Source organism: Stegodyphus dumicola, chromosome 5 (assembly GCF_044657685.1).
Source record: "Stegodyphus dumicola isolate Sdum_Otavi_A_Nest chromosome 5, ASM4465768v1".
In the NCBI taxonomy this organism is placed as follows: domain Eukaryota; kingdom Metazoa; phylum Arthropoda; class Arachnida; order Araneae; family Eresidae; genus Stegodyphus; species Stegodyphus dumicola.
This window is the reverse complement of record NC_140772.1, coordinates 65,610,691-65,631,289: the sequence shown is the minus strand read 5'-3', so window position 1 is coordinate 65,631,289 and position 20,599 is coordinate 65,610,691. Positions and strand designations below refer to the sequence as shown.

At 31.4% G+C, this 20,599-nt stretch overlaps 1 protein-coding gene across 1 annotated transcript in view; it reads left to right on the top strand.

Annotated features, from left to right (window-relative positions):
• Window positions 1-15,954, top strand: part of LOC118193040 (methylosome protein WDR77-like) — a 43,725-nt gene extending 27,771 nt beyond the window's left edge. Inside the window, exons 3-9 of the mRNA XM_085816728.1 lie at window positions 263-404; window positions 9,052-9,104; window positions 10,499-10,569; window positions 10,665-10,719; window positions 10,802-10,979; window positions 11,353-11,430; window positions 15,791-15,954. Coding sequence (XP_085672854.1) covers window positions 263-404; window positions 9,052-9,104; window positions 10,499-10,569; window positions 10,665-10,719; window positions 10,802-10,979; window positions 11,353-11,430; window positions 15,791-15,917 — 704 coding nt within the window. The 3' untranslated portion in view covers window positions 15,918-15,954. The remainder of the gene's footprint in view (window positions 1-262; window positions 405-9,051; window positions 9,105-10,498; window positions 10,570-10,664; window positions 10,720-10,801; window positions 10,980-11,352; window positions 11,431-15,790) is intronic.
• Window positions 15,955-20,599: the final 4,645 nt, after the last annotated feature.

Here is a 20,599-nt window from a genome sequence, read left to right as displayed (position 1 = left end):
AAACAGCATAATAGAAAACATGCACTTGTGAGTAAAAACTTATAATAGGAAACATGCACTTATGAGTACAAACTTGCTGAAGATGAAAATATTTAGTTTCCATTTATTTGTATTTTTTATCATTTAGTGATATAAATAGAAAACATGCACTTGTGAGTAGAAACTTGCTGAGGATGTAAATTTTTAGTTTCCTTTCATTTGTATTTTTATCATTTAGTAACATAAATAGTATAATAGAAAACATCTGTTTTTTTTCATATAGGTTCACTTGATGTATATAAATTAGATTCAGAACCGCCACTTTTTACATGGACGTTTGGAGCTTGTGAACATGATGATTTTATCTCATCCCTCAGTTTAAATTCCAATAAATCAAGTCTAATAACTGCTGGAGCTGACCATTGGTAAATATTTTTGTTCTATTAATGTAAAGGAAAAGTTTAATTTTGTATTTTTAAAATATAGAATGATTAGGAGATTTAATATTGTTAAGAAATGAGAATTATAATTTTAAATGAATTGAATATTTTGAATTTTTTAGTATCCCTATCTTAATGTATTTAGCTATTTTCAATTCTAAAAAAAAGTTTTATTTTTGTACCAATTGTATACCTGGTAACAATGCTAATTAATATTATTAATCATTATTAACAGCCAAATTGGTAAAATTTCTTACCCCCTCCATAATCTGCAATTTCTGGTTTAATCCCCGTAGAGCTCAAAAATCACTATTTTTTTTTTTTAATTTAATGTTTTTTTTTTTTTTTTTTTTTTTTTCCAAAAACAATTTTTTAAAAACTTTTGTAAGATAATTTGTACCATCCTAAGCATGTTCCTCGGACAAATTAATTTTTTATTACAAATTTTAAAGATATATGTTAATTTAAATATAGAAAAGGTTTTATGGTGATTCAACTTTGGCATAGGAATTAAAGGAATAATTATTCCATTGGCATTTTTCCACTTTATGTTGTTCCGGTTCTTTTTATTAGCGTATACTTTTCTTTCGGTTTACTTTTTCAAAAAAGAAAAAAAAATATGGGTTGATAGTATTATATTAATTTTTTTTTAAAATTTAAAATTAGGTATCACAAATAAATTTTGAGAAAAGGTGCTAAATGTTTTGAGAAGGACTTGCGGACAAGCATATTGATTGATTTGTTTATTTCCTTGAGATTTAAATATTGTTATAAAAAAATTAGAACTGAAGTTTCAGAGCATTCTTTGGAAAATGCATCTAGCTGGATATCTTTTTACACTAAATATTTTTCCTAGAACAAAATGTTATTAACATTAATAATCTCTTTTGAGCTGAAAAATTTGTTATATTGAAAAAAAAATTATGTTTGTATTTTAATACCATTTAACTTTGGACTTTGACTGATGGTGCCGGACAAAAATATCATAATCAAAAATCAAATATCAAATAATTCACATTCAAAATCTATTTCATAATATTCATATATCATTTCGACATTCTTATAAATATTCGTATGGTAAATCTATCAATCAATCAAATCAATCAATCGTATATCATATCTATCAATCAATCGTATAGTGGTATAGTACAATTTAACTTTTAGGTTTGCGTTGTGAGTAACCTATGTAAAGGGAAAATCAATAACTCCAAATTCAAGTAAACTCCATGTTTCTTAAAAGCCTCCCGGCTCAAACAAATGGAGGGACATGACAGACCACAGAAACTACACTAAATTAAACAAATGAAACATAAAATACATATCAAGCACATTTATTAATTTCTAGAATATTCAAACATATGATAACTAGGTAAACTGATCAGTCCCCTACAAATTAACCTTAAGATGTAAATTAACATATATATCATTTTAAATCTTATACTCATGTTAGGTGTACTAAATTTTTTTTAACATTACATAACTCACAATTTAGGCGGTTGTACCGTATATTAATATAGTATCATTACTCGGTTACAATTTAAATACAAAAGACAGAAAAAAAAATCACTCACAGGGTGAAGTTCATACATTCAACTCCTATGCCATCATCGACTGATTAATATGGACTGCTGATAGTTCAACAGATCGTCCTACTCATTGCGTTGACCATTCGAAGAGATCGAGAATGCCATCATCGACGGATTAATAGGGAGTTTTACAGAGTTCAACAGATCGTCCAGCGTCCAAAGTTTACTCGAGCACCACATTATTCCTGCTGTCCTTTATTCACAAAATCATCGTTAATGGAGGCAGACAGTTCTTGCGAATTTTAAAGATGACTTGGTTGCAACACCATTGAAGCTGTCCTTACAATAAATAAATTCCAGAGCATGGAATGATGAAAAAAAAAATTGACGCAGCTGGCACAGGCAGAATAAACAGCAATGCACACCTTAGAAGGGTCCTACACGAGTCTCTTTCATTCTGGAAGCCCCGAAACTCACCATAAGCGTAGAGCACCTTTGGAACAAAATCTAATTAGAAAGTCAAAGCCGGTAAAAACAGGAATACCGCATCAGGATGTCAGGATCACCAAGAGAATCTGCCGAACAATTCTTGGGATAAGAGAAATCGAAATTCTTCTGCTGAGCTCTAAGCTTTATGCCAACGCAAATTCACGCCAGCTAAAAGCCGAGAGAAAAATCATACCCTCTGCCGGCTGTTCACGCGGCTCGCGAGAAGCAAGACCCGAAGGGTCAAGCCCCCGCTTTTTCTCCTCTTACTCTTCTTGAAAATCAGAATCAGAAAAAATGAACTCTAGCCTGGTGCAAGCACCCAGGAAAACTCGGTTTCTCCGCCTCTGTGAGTTCATAGGCTTTCAAAAAAATCATAAAATTAAATCTTACCAATCCCGGAATTTTAAGTTATCTAAATTGAGAAAATGACACACCCATGACGAATCAAACACCAGAAAATCTGACAATGAAATCCGAAAAACATCTGCACTCATAACGTGAGAAAAAAAATAGACCCCCCAACTAACAAGTGAAACTAAGCTTTTACGAAAATCCAATTACCAGCCACCCCCACTGTCTTGAAGTAATAAAACTGCAAACTTACAAAGCGACAGGAAAGCAACTTCCGTTTCACACGCATGAGCTAAAAGGGCGACATTGTTAGTGAAACGGCCATAAACCAGATGTGTGTCCTCGCAACCGTCTCTCGCCTTTGTTACAAATCCTATTCAAGAACAACAAGTTAAACAACACCTTAAGAGCCTAAGAATACTTCTTTTTCCAGATTAAAATACACATGAATACAAATAAAAATATTAGAATAATAATGACTTAAAACACATATTAATAATTGAAATTCTCGACATAACATATTGTGTCACAATATAATCGGACACTTATTGTTATGTCAAATAAAAAAAAGCCATGCTTAGAATCTTTCACTCTCTCTATATATGAGTGTCCATTTGTTTGTAATTCATACAGTTTTGTTCCAATCTTAATGAAATTTTATAACTTGACCTTCAAAGCAAGAAGAAAGTCACTGTCCACATGAGATTTCAGAAAGCCACCCTACAGAGTTTACTGTGCAAATTTAATGACCTTTTAATTAAAATCTCAGCGGTTTAAAAACTTTGCGCTGCCGTTCTGCATAAAATATTTCTAATTTAATCAGAAACTCAGCAATATAAAATACCGTATTTACGCGAATCTAATGCGCATCGTTTTTGGCCAAATGTAGTACTCAAAATTGGGGTGCGCATTAGATTCGAGTGCAAAGTTCGCCGATGACGTCAGCAGTTCGCCAATGACGTCAACAGAATTTAAATCGTAACAATGGATTACTGTATTTCTCGACTACATTTACCGTTACATTTATCGTTGACACATTATTGCATACTGCAGAGTACGTAGTCACGAAATGGAAGGCAAGCAGAGAAGAATGTCATATGACGCTACTTTCAAACGTAAAGTAATTCTTTATCCTGAAAGAAATGGCAATAGAAAGGCTGGGAGAGAGTTTAACGTAGCTGAGAGCAATGTTCGCTTGTGGCGGCAACAGAAATTGCACTGTTTGCAACTAAAACTAGTAGAAAGAAATTCACTGGCCCTCGCAAAGGAAGACACCCTAAAATTGAAGAAAACGTTTTGGAATTTGTACGTGAAAGGAGGAAGAATGGACAACCTGTGACTAGCGACACTGTAAGAAATAAAGCAAAAGAGGAGGCTGAAGTTCTTGGAATACCGAAACGAGAGTTTAAAGCTAGCCGTCGATGGGTGGATCGGTTTATGAAGCGGATGGGCTTATTTCTAAGACGCCGTACAACAATATGCCAAAAGCTTCCTGCAGATTTTGAGGGAAAACTACTAACATTTTAGCGGTATGTCATCACACTTCGGAAGGAAAAGAATTTTTCAATGGGGCAAATTGGCAACGCTGACGAGACGCCAATTTGGTTTGATATGCCTCGTAACTACACCATTACGGAGAAGGGGACTAAAAAAGTTATCATCAAAATAGTGAATAAAGACGTTTACTATTAATCACTGATTGTAGAAACTGTTAGCTAGATAGAAATGTTACCATTTATTTCATGTTCATACTTTACGATATGTACCGTATATATGGTAGTGGTAATTAACAATGATTGTTTCATATAACAATAGCCCACTAATAGGTTAATTCTATGTTCTGTTACTTTATATATAAATCCATTGTTGTATAAAATATGGTATCTAAATTTAAATAAAATTATCATACCATTGATTGATAGTTTATATACAAATCCATTGTTGTATAAAATAAGATTCAATAAATTCCTCATACCATTGATGCGCATTACATTCGCCGACAAACAATTTTTTTATTATTTAAAGTTTTAAAATGTCGATGCGCATTAGATTCGCATAAATACGGTAGGTATGCTGCCACTTGAGAAAATGCTCTCTATTTGTCTACAAATTTAATAAACAAACCTAGCGATTTAAAAGTGTGTCTCCACTGCCTGAATTAATTTTTTAAAATTTTCTACACAGCATTGTCGTTTAGTAAAGCATAAGGTGATTTAATTTTTCTTTCAAATTTATTCTGATGTTATGTAACAAATTAGGTGATTTAAAAGCAATATGATAAAATTTTGCACATTTGTACTTCAAAATAGCAGGAAAGTCACTTTGTACATAAGATTTCGAAAAATCAAACTTTAGGATGCTCACTGAGGGTGTTTATATTAAATCACAGAATCTTTAAATGCTGCATATCTTAAGAATCCCTAACAGAGTGTTAAATGCTGCAATAGATTTTTCTATATATAATCACTATACCTATCTATATATATAAAGAATAGTGTCCTTTATTTGTAATTCATACAAATTTAAAGTTTATTCCAATCTTGATGAAATTATGCACATTTGACCTTTGAAATTAGAGGAAGGTCACTGTATGTATAAGATTTCGAAGAAGTACCTCACGGGGTCTACACTTTTTATGTACAGAGATTTTGTGTGAATTTAATAAATCCTTGATTAAAAACTCAGTGATTTAAAAGCTTTGTGCTGCAAAATGCAAGATATTTAATATAAAATTAGCAAAGTAACAACCTTGTGTTTGTCTTGTATGTTTCAAATTTATTCAAAAAGCTTGGTGACATAAAAGAAGTGTCTCATGTGTTGCCACTGCACAAATTAAAATATTTTATAGCATTGTGCTGTCTTTTAGCAAAGAGTAATATATTTAATCTTTCATTTATCTTTATTCTCTTATTAAATAATTGTTAGGCATTGAAAGTGATATAGCAAAATAGTGCATCATGGAGAACACTGAATGTGACCAACTAACAGATGATTTAATGTGGCTTTCCTTAGACTTAACAGGATAGATGAACAATGTATGTTAACCTATGACATTACAAAAAATTTAAAAAAAAAAAAAAAAAAAAAAAAAGATATAAACAGCTATTGACTTGATCATGATAACTGCTGCATCATGTCTATCATGTCGACTTGGCATTACATCGTGCTGTCAGACATTTGACTAGAAGTCAGTGCATTTTCACATAGTAGATATTGGCCAGAATTTGAATCTTGTACTCTGCTGGACTCCTACTGCGATTCATATCTTCAACAGCTAAATGCACATCAGCATTAACACTGCTTCACGATGAAGAGTTACAGCCTTAGCCACAAGAATAGCCACATCAGTCTGATTTTTTTTAGGTATTAAATGCAGTTGCACTTGTTTTCTTTTCCAGCACTGCACAGTTGCAAAGAAGAATGCAAATTTCCCAACAATAACAAACCAAGCAATTTAGGGGCAATAAATGCAGATTCATTTCTATTATCATTAAATATTAGCTGAACTTGTGAAAATCATCTGTATACGTAAAGAAGAGTGTCTGTTTGTTTGTGTGTGTATAATTCAAATAAATATACAATTTCATTCCAATTTTCATAAAATTTTGTACACTTGACATTCAAAACAAGAGGCAGGTTATCTGCATAAGATTTTGAAAAACCATCCCGCATGGTTCACACTCAGGGCATTGCACTCATGTCACCAATATTACATTCACACTGCGATTGTTGTGTTCCTGGTGTCAATGAAAGCCTAACATGATATTCTGCTAGGAATTTAAAATTGTTTTTTTACAAAAAATAAATGTTAATATTTCTGCAAAGTTTCAATTTTGAATACTTCTCGTCCATCTTAGGTTCATGTCACTGCTTTTGCTAAGAGTTCTTTCTAAAACGTGATGGTGTCTCATTAATTTGCACTTTATAACCATGTAGAACCTTTAAAGCAGAATTTAAATGTGCTTTTTATCTTTATATATATATATATATATATATATATATATATATTTCAAAAATTGAAGAAATTGTGTGAAGTTAATGGTGGTTTTCAGAGGGATGGGGAAAGACATGACCAATAACAGTACTTATGTATTATCATATTGGCTGGCCAAGTAGCAAGATTTAGCACTAAATATGGATGACCATTTCCTTTAGGATTCAGCAGTAATGATTGCCGACTATTGCTGAAATTCTTGCCAGTGGTCGATGGGATGATACGTAAATAACCTGATAATTAAGCAAGAGTCAGTTATTTCTAAAACCTTTACTTGATGCAGTGTTGTTTCTGTAGGACAATGCAAACCTTTAAAGTAGAATTTAAGTACTGTAGCAATATTTCATGAATAGTTTGAAAAAACAATTTCCTACCCCCAAATGAAGCCTATTCATGCTGTGTAAAGCCTGAGTAAAGCCAAGTACTTCAGATAGTTTTATAATATATTGCCAGGTTACTTGAAGTTTTTAAAATACTAAGTTTCTCGACATGAGCGTAATTAGATTATTTATCATTTCTGGCCTAATTTTTCTGTACTCATCTTGTGTTGCTAATTTTAATTGTAATTTAAAAGTTATGTTTTGTTTATGAATTTCGTATTCAGTTTCTAGCAAAATATGCTCAAAAGTTTAAATCTAGAAGTGTTTTGAGAGTTAAGCCCAGTTTAGTTTTTTTAAGAGCTGGCTGACATCAATCAGCCTGTCAGATTCTGACATAAAGAGGAATCTGAGAATGTAAACACTCACTTTAAACATTCAGAATTGGAGTTAAAGATGACTTACACTATGCTGAAAATTTAGTTTTTCACACTGTGTTGAAAACATAATTTTAACTTAAGAAAAATGTTATTCATTTCATGCAGTAAATGATAAATTTTCCTTTAGAACAGTTTTTGTAAAATGTATATTACTCACAGTATTATATATTGTTGGGAGAAAAAACAAATGTTACATATTGTTATAAACAAACGTGTAGTATACAAATTCATTTTTCTAATTCTTTGCTTAATCTCAATAAAATTTAACAAACTGAAAACAGTTATCACTTGTTATTCAGTTACAATATAGTTATGCTGCTTTGCATAACTATATTGTAACTGACTATCACAAAGCCCATGAACAGTAAATCATACATATCAGTATTATATAATTTTTCTTATTATAAATTATTTATATAATTTTTCTTATTAATTAAATTATATAATTTTTCTTAACAATTATATTTTTGCTGATGTGACAATATCGACATAATTTGCATACAGTACAAAGTCTTTAATCTGGACTCGTCTGGACTTTGGCGATTACGGATTAGGGGTTTTTCCGGATTATAGATCATCAATTTAAATCTGGTAAAATGGCATGCAGAAATTATAAAATTAAAAATATGAAACCGTAATTTATGAAATAAAAAGCAATTATGATCTAAGTGTATCAAAATTTACAAAAAAAAAAAAAAAAAAAAAAAAAAAAAAAAAAAAAAAAAGCTTAATATTTATATGTTTACTTTGTTAAACATTTCTTTCAACGTAAGTTGTTTACGTTGCTTCATTTTTTGTGCTAATACTTTCTCTTTAATTTTATAAACAGACATAATTTCTTGTTCAGTTCCACTGTTCAAGTCCTGTAATTGCTGTGTCGAGAATACTGAATTAGAATTGAAATAGAAATTTTTTCATTTTCAATAACCTCTCTCTGTCACTTTCTTCACTATCGGAAGCGGTACATCGAGACATGCTTTCGTTTTGTAGATCATTTGGCAGCTCCAGAATCGGAAACTCTTTTTGACATAATCGAAAGTTCAAGCTTTTTATAAAATTGCTCTAACAGTCTGCAAAAAATAATAAGCCGGATCCAATTAGAAGATTAAGGAACAATGCAATCTGCAACATTAACTAAAATAGATAATTTTAGCATAGCTTATACTGTCCGTTATACATTAAATGTGCATGCGTGATGCATGCGCAGAAAGTTTGTAGCCTTGAGGTCCAGATTATAGATCATTCTGGGTTATGGACGTCCGGATTAAAGACTTTGTACTGTATATATTTTTAAGTGGGGGAGAGGGTGAAAGACTGAAATTATTCTTTGTCTTCAAAAGTTGATGTTTACTAATTATAAAGATGTTTGTAAATCACATTAGAAAGAATTTAATATTGTTTAAAAATGTGTTTAATGAAAGTTATTCAAAAAATTCCATGTTAAGTTATTGCATTTTATTATACATTAAATGTTTAATTTAGTAATTTTGGTTTAATAATAATATTTCAATGTAGTGTAAAAATTTGGGATGTAGAGACGTGGTCCACATACGCAACATACAGACCAGGTAAGAAATATTTACTTAATAGAGAATATTTTTAATTTTTGAAACAGTTATATAAGACAAAATATGATCATTGATGAATTTAATTAGTGTTGAAAATTAAAAGCCAGATATTTACAAACAGTAGTTTGAAATTCTTGTAATTTTCCTTGTAACCCTTTGTTATGTTCACATCCATCCTGCAGGAATGTAAACCAAAAAGGTGAACTTCTAAAGGGTGTCTTGTAACCTAACAACACACACGGTTCTGCATGTTTAATAGTTTATTCCTCCCCTTTTGTGGACATATTGAACCAAATCTTGTGGATGTCCATGATTAAGCAGATCTAAATTGCTGTACTGTGGCTCATTCTCACTAATTTTATTGGCATTTTGAAAATGTTATTTTAGAATGTTAATTCAAGTGAAACTGTGTCAATTTTCTTTTTTAGAAATTTCTTGTGCTTTATCTTTTTGAATAAAACATCCCATATGATCTGTAATTAGTGGAGGTCAATTTTTATTCTTTTGGTTTTGAGTTCAAATCCCTCACTGAATATGGATGTTTTTAATTTTATGGTGGGGGCATTAAAATCTGTTCATTTGGAGTTCCTCTGGTGAGGCTGGTTGTAAAAAAAATTATATAAGGTTCTTGAATTTCATCCATATGAGTGCTGTCAGATTTTTTGTGTATTATATTTAATAATGTTCATAATATGAAAAGGATATATTTATTTTTTAATGAATATGCTATCTGTACTGTTAACTTCCATTGATATTTCTAAAGTGGAACAGATGTTCCAAAATCATTTTGATTTTAAATGTCTGCTTTTCATTTAACACTCTTACTTCTTCTTCTCACACTTCAACATTCTTACTTCTTTATTACTACTTATTCAACATACTTCTTATTGCTTAGTTATGAATTTAAATACCATCTTGCAAGATAATTTTAGCAATACAAAACTGAAAAGTTAACTTTTCATAACTTTAATAGTTTAGTATATATAATAGAAATTATGGCTGAATATTTGGCACTAAGTAGTTATCAATCATAAGATTACAAGTTATTACAGTATAAGTGTAGATTAGTTATAAGTGTACACTGTATTAAAAAAATCCTTTTTTAATGTAATCTTCTATTTGTTTCTTTTTTCTATCCATGTAATATAGTCACTCAAAAAAGTGCTTCATCATTGAAAATTATTTATTATTAATTCAGAAGGCATGTTATTTTCTTTACACTGCAAAATTATATTAAGTCATGGCAGTATTTCAGTTTCTCATAATTTTATATTGAATGCCAAAGTAGGTTTTCCCAATAGTAAATTTTATATATGCATTTCAAGATAAACTAGTTTAATGATTAAAATAATGTGCTATGTTCTTATCACATCATCTAAAATGTGTGTACACAGTTCATGCAGGAATAATCTGGCAGGTGTCCAACTCTACAGAAGATCCTCATCTTTTTGTAACTTGTGGGCAGGTATGTCTTTTTATTACCTCTTTTTGCTTATTCTGTTGTTGTTGTTGTTGTTTTTTAAATTTATATACATATGTATTTTTTAATAATACCTACAGGATGCAAAAATTTTATTGTTTGACACACGCCTGCCAAAGCCAGCTACCCTAATAGGTATGTCATTTTTTTTCTTTGTATTTTTACTCCATTCACTCATATTATGTTTGTAATTCAATGTATTTTATTTTGGTTACAGATAATAACCCATTGAAAGGTGAAGTAACCTCTGTAGCCTGGAAACCATGTAGTGCTAATTTATTTGCTGCTGGAGATGAAAGTGGCCAAGTAGTGATTAAAGACATAAGGACAAATAACTCTTTGTGTTCCTTCCATTCACATAAAAGACGGATATTCAGGCTTTTATTTTCTTGCAGGTAATTATCCAGCATTATATTAAAACTGTAGTGTACTTTAATCAGACTATTATGGATAAGCTGTATTACAGTATGTGAAATAATGTTATAGGAGTTTTTATAATAGACATAACCTGCTCCGTATTTTTAAAATAGTATCGTATCATGACTATACAGTGCAGTATAACCTTTTGGATTTCCAAAATTTCAAAACCAAATGTTAATTTTTTTTTTTTTTTACAATGTTTGAAAAAGTAGATACTTAAAATAATGTATTAAATTTCTTAAAGGAATTATTTATGCTTGGTACACAGTAGATATAACTTGCATATAATTTAATGGTAGATCACATGTTTATAATATATTATAATACATTTTTACATATTCCTTGCAGTGGTTCCTGGCTTGCATCATGTGCAGATGATACAGCTGTTTGCCTAATGGATGTAGAGAAAGAAAATCCTGATTTAATGTAAGGAATTTTTATTTATATGCTGTGGGTCCTTGATTGTCAATTAGTCTCAAAGCCATACCATAAAAAAATTCGAAAATAAATATTCAGCTCAGAAATTAACATTAGGATTTTAGAGCAGATGAATCTTATGAGTAAATTAATAGTACACTACAACTGCAAATCTAATCATATGCTATAAATAAACGTGCATTTTTAATGTTGTTCTGCATTGAAACACATTAGGGAGTATTTGAAAGTATGTTATTCTAAAAATGGTTTATTTTTAAAATTCATCAGTTTTTAAGATTGTAAAATATTATTTGTGATATTCACAAAGCCATTTAAAATGTTTTAGGGAAGGCAGTACATTATAATCAAAATTAAAATAATCTCTCACTTCATTAACACTGTATTACTTCATTAGTTTGGAATACTTCATTGTCTTAATTATTATTTCCAAGATGTTTTAGTTATACTACTGAGGAAAATATGTGTATACATTTAGATTACTGATAAAATATTTAAAGTATCTGATTTATTTTATATATTAAGTACTTACATTATAGTTGTTGCTTGAGAAGTAAATTGATGCAGTTCATAGTACAGTACAAAGTCTTTAATCCGGAATGATCTATAATCTGGACCTCAAAGCTACAAACTTTCTGCGCAAATGCATAATGCATGTGCGTTTAATGTATAATGGATGGTATAAGCTAGGTTAAAATTATCTAATTATCTATTTCAGTTAATGTTGAAGATTGCGTTGTTCCTTAATCTTTTAATTGGATCCGGCTTATTATTTTTTGCAGACTGTTAGAGCAATTTTATAAAAAGTAAGCTTGAACTTTAGATTATGTCAAAAAGAGTTTCCGATTCTGGAGCTGCCAAATGATCTACAAAGCAAAAGCATGTTTCGATGTCAATCAAACAAAAGTGGAATTGCTGCAAAAAATGGATAAAGGCATGAAGAAAGTGACAGAGAGGTTAGTGAAAACGAAAATTTTCGATTGATAAGTTAGTCGGTATTCTCGACACAGCAATTACAGGACTTGAACAGTGGAACTATGTAACTGAACAAGAAATTATGTCTGTTTATAGAATTAAAGAGAAAATATTAGCACATAAAGTGAAGCAACTTAAACAACTTACATTGAAAGAAATGTTTAATAAAGTAAACAAATAAATATTAAGCTTTTTTTGTGTGAAATTTGATGCCTTCTAGATCATAATTGCTTTTTATTTCATAAATTACGGTTTCATATTTTTAATTTTATAATTTCTGCATTTCATCTTACCAGATTTAAATTGATGATCTATAATTCGGAAAAACCCCTAATCTGGAATCGCCAAAGTCCCAACGAGTCCAGATTAAAGACTTTGTACTGTACTGATTTCTATAGATTTAACTCCATAGCACTAAATTAAAAAATATGGAAACTGAACAAAATTAAATGACCACAGTTTATTAAAAAAAATATTTCTTCAAATAAACTCACATCTAAAATTAATGTTACACCTGTCGAAACACAAATTTCTGTCTCTTCAATAAACTTTAATGATTTATATGGAGCAGTAGGGGACTTGTGAAAACCCTTTATTAAATTTGTATCTAACCCGTTGTTCTTTTTGTGTGGAATTAGAAAATATAACCATTGAATATATACATACATGTATAATGAATGCTTTAAATTTGTATACATTTTGTGAACAAATTTTTTTAAGTCGTTTTTAATAGTGCTAAAGAAAACGGTGAGCTGCAAAAGATTTTCTTAAAGAATTTTTTTTTTTTTTTAAATTCTAATTTAGCACTGCATAGTTCCTTAATTCCAATTATTAGAAAATTCAATAAGTATTAATGAATAATTTTGAAATATTTTTTGATAAATTACAGTAAACTTCCCTTTGACAGGAGTAATATCAGGAATGACATCCACAATTAATGTAAAATCATGGTTAATCAGGACATAGTTAAAACAAAACATGAGAAAGAGAAGCAATCAATATTATAATTAACAGAAAATTAATATTAAGAACTTCCCCAAACAGTTTAAAATAGAGAATTTAGTTAATGTAAATAATCAGCATGAGAGTTGTTGTTAATATGAATACAAGCTAACTTCTTAAAAATTCCTGCATAAAGTCATTTCTTTCCTTAGACAGTCTAAATAAATAAATCTTTGCAATTGGTTTCATATGGAATGAAAACAAAAGTTGATATTATAGTGGTTTTCAACCTTTTTGGCCCTGATGCACCCTTTTAAGCAGTGCTAGATAATCATCCCCCATCCTTTCCAAAATTAAAAAATATATATACACATTTATGTAAATTTACGTTTTTAATGTGTGTCATAAATTAAACAAGAAACAGTGTAGTAAATACTCATAAAAGTAGTGTTTCACATTCATAAACTAAAATAGCAAGTAAATAAAAAGCTGGGTGTAAGACAAATCTTTAATTATCTAAGAGTGGAAAACTTTTTATATTTTTTTAGTGCAAAACTTGAAAGTTGTACTTGCTGAAACTTGGAGTTTTAGCTTATGTTCTGTGGTCAGTACTGTTTGATAATTATTCATGTATGATTATCAAATAGTATGAAAAATTAACAATTACTTTTTAATAAGTATGAGAAATACATCATTGTAGTGGTTACCATAGTGGGAAATTAAAATATACGTAGCGTATTCGGAAACTAAGTACCGTTTCATTCTAGCACCGTCGCAGCGCTGTGGTAGGCGTCCCGCGCATGCGCACTAGTCTTTCTTGTTCACTGACTTTCAATTGTCGCCATTTTGGTTGCTCTATGTTGTGTTTTCAGTTTGCTGTGCACATTCAAAATGTTTAAGACAATTAATTCTCCCGCTGACTGCGAGATTCGTGCCATGATTAAATTTTTGAATGCGAGGAATGTTAAACCAGCCGAAATTTATCGTCAAGTGACAGAAGTTTACGGTGAATACGCAATAAGTGATGGAATGGTGAGAAAGTGGGTAAGAATGTTTAATACAGGTCGAACAAATGTCCACGCCGAGGCTCGGAGTGGTCGGCCTTCTGTTGTTACCGATGATTTAGTAAGGAAAGTTGATGAAGCAATTCATGAGAACAGATGCTTCACAATGACAACTCTTTCAGAGGCATTATTTCCACAAATTTCACATACTGTTTTGTTCGAAATTGTGTCTGACTGTTTGAATTATCGCAAACTGTGTTCCCGATGGGTTCCAAAAATGCTCACTGATGTTCACAAAACAAAGCGACTTGGTAGTGCCCTGACATTTCTCACACGGTACAGTGATGAGGGAGAAAAAATTTTAAACCAAATTGTGACAGGTGATGAAACCTGGGTGTGTCATTTCACACCAGAATCAAAACAACAATCGATGGAGTGGAGACACACTCATTCTCTGAAAAAACAAAAGTTCAAAGTGACAATGTCATCACAAAAAATCATGTGCACTGTCTTCTTAGATAGGAAAGGCGTTTTGCTTACTGAATTTCTTCCCAGAAGTGAAACCATTAATGAGGCATGATATTGTGAGACTTTAACAAAACTAAGGTGTGCCATTCAAAACAAACGAAGAGGAATGCTCAGTAAAGGAATTGTGTTGCTCCATGACAATGCTCGGCCCCATTTTGCTGGTGTCACTCAATCGTTAATTTGACAGTTTCATTGGGAGCAGTTCGATCACCCGCCGTACAGCCCGACTTGTTCCTGCACATGAAGTGCGAGCTTGGTGGCAAGCGGTTTTTTGGATCTGACAATGACACGAAAAATGCTGTGGAGTCGTGGTTATCGAAACTGGCGGGAAGTTTCTTTGACGATGGTATACAAAAACTGGTCACCGGCTATGACAAGTGTTTGATCATTGGTGGAAACTATGTTGAAAAATAGTTTAAGACATGTATTTTCATGTAAAAATAAAATTGGATTCAAAAAAATTGTTTTACTTTTTTTTTTTTTTTTTTTTTTTTTCAAAACGGTACTGAGTTTCCGAATACGTCTCGTACATGAGGGCACAAAGTATATTTTGAACAAAAGTAAGACATTTAAGGTTAAAGAATATTATGAATATCACATAAAAAATATTGTATTTCATCCAAAAACAAGCTTTTCTTTGTTTACAAAACACATTGGAAGTAAAGGTAATTTTTAAAGATTAAAAAATATGAAATTTCAAGGTGTTAACATCTCTAAAGTTTTTGATTGAGGTTTATTTTGGATATTTTAAAATCAGCAGTTTTTGTATTTAATTATATATTTGTTTTCAGTAAATTTACATTATATTTTGTATATTAAAAAAAATTGTTCATCTCTTTGTGTAGTCATTTCTTATGTATTCAGTTATTTATTTATATTTTTTTTTTCCTTCTCCCTTACAGATACAGAGATGACAGCCATCAAGATTTTATTCGTGGCATGACTTGGTCACCAGAAAATCATTTAATTACATGTGGATGGGATAAAAAAGTTATAAAGCATGTATTTGATATAAATGTTTCATGTTGATAGATCTCTAATAAATATTTTAAATGTTTTCTTCAAATGCTACTGTTTTTCCGAAGAATACATAATTTAATTTGATCCTCAATGTGGTTTATAAGATATTTCCTTTTCATAAGCTTATTCTGCTGAGATTTTATATGCCGTTTTAATAAGCTGACAGATGCTACATAAGAATTTATTTATAGCTCTGAAATATTTGGACTAAAGAAAATTTTTGTATGAAATATAAGAAAAAAAATTAAAGTGGAACCTCATTAATCATTACATTAAATAAAATTTTAGATCAAATTTTATAACCTGAATCATGCATCATTTTTATAAAATACATGTTAACTGTTCATATTAGTATATAATATAAAATAAAAAATATTTTTTTTAATTAAATCATTACATTGAAAATAAAACTGTACTTTACCCATCATAAGCCAGTTATTAAATCTGAAGACGCAGATAATCTTTTTTAATTCTCTTTCACTATGAAATTCAGTAACATCTGATCTTTGTAATCTTCTATATCAGTGTGATACCTGAATAAAGGGGGGGATCTACAAAACAATTATCAGCATTCATGAAAAACAATATACAGTAGAACTCCAATTATCCGAATCAATTGGGACCGGACTCCATTTGGATAATTGGATTTTTTCCAAAGAAAGGGTCTACGTACACTTTAATTAATTACTATATGTTGAAAATGAGAGAAAAACAACTATTTTTAAAGAAAGAGAGGTTTTAATTAATTAAAATGAAAAGGTAATGCTTTTATATATTATATAGCATACTCTACAGTACTTATGTTATAAGTGCTGAAAGTCATTGCTTGCTGAAAACCTCGGTCAGGGTAAGCTGTTTGACTGTCTTCATCCATTTTCAGAAAGCCAAGTCACTCATTAGCTTGACAGTAAGAAGTTGCATGTGGTCACACACTGGCTGACGCTCCTTTCACTTCAGCACAGTTTCAAGGCAAGCAAACGCTTCACTAGATCAGAGTTTCTTAAATTGTGGGTTGCCACAAATTTTAGCAGTTTTATGTCTATGACTTACTATAATAATTTTACAACTACCAAATACTTTTACACAATGTATCTGAAAATAAAGATAAGACAATACAGACAAAGGAGAAAACAAAAACATTTCGTCGCATTCTTTTTATAAACAATCATTTTACTTGCTTTGCACATGGCGCTGTCATTTTGTCTGTTACTTATTTAAAATTTTCACATTGTTCTATAACTTAAAATTAGAAATTAAAGTTAACAACCTAAAACTGCAATAGTATATTACAGTAAAAGTGAAAAAAATGACATTTCACGGGATTTCGGATTTGCACAATGCTAAATTTTCATAAATTTTATGGTGTCCTGGGGTTGGGAAAATATCTCGGTGATAAAAAGGGAGTCACAACTGAAAAATGTTTAAGAAGCCCTGCACTAGATGATGATTCCGTGTTTGCTTCAACTTCAACATTAAGATCATCTTCTCTCACACTTTCAATAAGTTCACCATAATTGAGAATTTGAAATCCGCAGGGTCTGAAGAATCACACACCATCCATTCTGCTGTATCCTCAGCACTAATGTATGAACATCCTGGAATTTTCAAAAGAATGTTTCTTAATTCCTCAAGTGACACATTATCCTCGTCTTCTCGTGTCTCTTTTCTTGAGCTTCTTTTTCCTTTTTTCTTCAATTCATTCTGAAAGCGATTCGGATAGTCGTAGTTCAAATAATTGGAGTTGTACTGTACTTAAAAAGTTCATCAAATGTCAATAAATTTATCAGTTTACTTTCCAATCTCCTTTCTTAAAAGATGATATTCAGAATAATTACAATGGATTAAGAATGTTATGTTTTAGTTTAGAAATATTCCATTATAACTCTTTTAGTTAAAAATTATAATAAGATTTTGCTGGATGATTTTTCTCACCTTATTCATTGCAGTCTGTTTTATTGTACTAAAATAATTCAGCAGATATTGTAGAAATACCTGGAGGAAATACTACTTTATAGTAACAAAAGAATGAGATAAGGTTATAAAAGGTGTGCAAAAGGAAAAGGTTGGGAACAGCTGCTCTGTGTAAATAAATGGCTCGTAAACTTGCAAAACTGTAGTGAGAAATATCTTCTTGTGAAGTTGTTCACTTGCATAAAGATATGTTTATCCATTGGCTGGAGGAATTATATCCCTAATTATTCTGTCTTAATTTAAAGTGCATCGGGTTTAATATGAGCTACAGCATTATCCAGTAATATTGGTTAACATTGTTTCTAAACTTTAAGATTTCAATTTTCTATCTGGCAAATTCTTGTTAATTTTATCTCTGCCATGGAAATAACAGAATACAACAGGTTGTCCATAATGTTTATTTTGTACACTTTTTTGCAAAAAAATCAGAGCACTAAGAAGGACTTTATGCATTTGTGATGAAATTTGTTATGCAAAAACATCTTGATCAAACATGCAAATGATAAAAGTTTCAAGGCAAATGAACAGGAATTTCGAACTTAACGCACATTTCTAGTGCGCAATTTGCAAAGTATAAAACCAGTAACAGAGGCAGAAAATTTACCTTTATTTGTTGCTGATATTGTAATTCCTGATGCAAAAGCAAAGTTTAAAGTTGTAAAATTAAACATTTAGCAGCAGTAGCAATAGAAGCTCCCTAAGGTTTATGTGCTGTGCAGACATTGAAGACAAAAAAAAAGTTTTTAAAACTTAGCCAATTTATTAACAATATATAAAAATAAAAACACAATGAATAAATTTAAACAATATCAGAAACTTAAAAATTATAATATAACCATTATCAAAAATTTAATGTATTAAATAATATTTTACCTGACCTCCCAAAATACTGGCATTCAATACGCGAGAAAACATATCCTAAACAGAAATTATGCGGTTTTAATGAAATTAGCTACACTATCAATAAGTCCATGCTTAATGGTCAAGAAGGCACCTGAAAATTAAATTAAATCCTTGAGAGCACTTAAAACCGGCCTAACGCCGCTCACTGTAGTTAAACACGAGGAATCACAGCTTAGAAAAACATCGCCGCTATCTTGTGTTGAATGCCGCCTTTATGAAGAACATGGATGCTGCCCACGGCAGTCACTCACATCGTAGCCTCTTTTGAGAATCCAGGAAAAGTCATCTTGTAGACTGGAACCACGGAACTTATCACCGGAAAAGTAATCTTGTTGACTGGAACCACGAACTTATCCAGGAAAAGTCATCTTGTAGACTGAAACCACAGCACTTATCACCGGACTGCACGCATCGCAAGACATCTTCCAATAGGGGCTGGAAACTGCACACCAAGGAGCCAAGAAAACAAGAAATAGAAGTGATGAGCCAATCTGATCCGATCCGAACAAGTATGGCTGGAGTAGCGTGCAAAGCGCGCTGTTTCCAGCTCATGAGGAGAGCCAGTAGGCACATGACGGTAGGAAGTCTGACGTGGTAGGAGTTAAGAGAATGAGGTGAGGCAGAAGGGGGGCGAGCAAGATGCCGCAAGCCTAGGAATTAGGCCAGACAAGAAGACGCGCCGCAGACAGCTGTGCAAGGTAAAGCAATAATGATTTTTTAAGATAAAATACTGTGAAAGTATACTACATGACAGAACGAGTTTGTAAGAATACAAACTCTCAAAGGCATACATTTGCAAATATAGAGTTACAGTGACAAAAATGCAGTTTGGAAGATCAGAACTCATGTAGAAGTTTCGATAAAATAATAAGAAAAGTATTCATAAAAGCTATATACAATATGTAAAACTATATACAGGAATGTTCTACTTTATGTAGGAAAGTTCAGATCTCTGGCTAGGTGGGCTGCCAGCAGTCGTAACTCTTTATCTTCCGGTAGTGGAATGTAGTCAAATACATGTAATTTTGTCATGTGAGGGCATGTAACTGCTTTCTGGAAAAAGCTGGAGTTTAGGCGATGAAGATGCTCTATGACAGTTTCAATTTTCAAATCTTTGTGTAAAGTCCTATTAGATACAAAATAATGCGCATTCGTGAAGGTCGCAGCAACTTGTTCTGTGTAATTTGTAAATTAGATATGTCCCTGTCTCTAACTGATGCCCACGCAGGGGAAGCATACATGAAGATTGGCCGTATAACAGAGATGTATAAGTGCCGTTTTCTTCTTAAGTCCAGTTGAGAGTGCTCATTAATAAGTGGGTTGAGACTGAATGACTCCTAGTGTTTTTCCCCTGACATGAGTCAGGTGATCCTTCCAGGAAAATTTATCATTAATAATAACGCCAAGGTAATTCGCCTTGCGCACTCTAGGAACTTCTGTATTAAATAGTTTAAGCTTTTCCGTGATTTCAGTGGCAGAGTTCTTCTTTCGGATAATGAGCAGCTTGGATTTATCTGCGTTAATTGAAATACGCCATTTGGTACACCAAAATTCTATTTGCGGCATGATTTGTTGAAGTTTCCTGACAGCTTGATTAGGACACATAGATTTTACAGCAAGCGCCGTATCATCTGCATAACATCCAATGAAGTAATTGTAGTTAAAGCCTGTTTTAGGGAAGTCAGTCACAAAGAAAAGATATAAAATCGGACCTAAAATTGACCCTTGCGGGACGCCGGCATGAATTCTTTTCACTTCAGATATCTCATTTCCAATAGAAACATGAAAACTTCTGCCTTTCAGGAATGAATAGATGA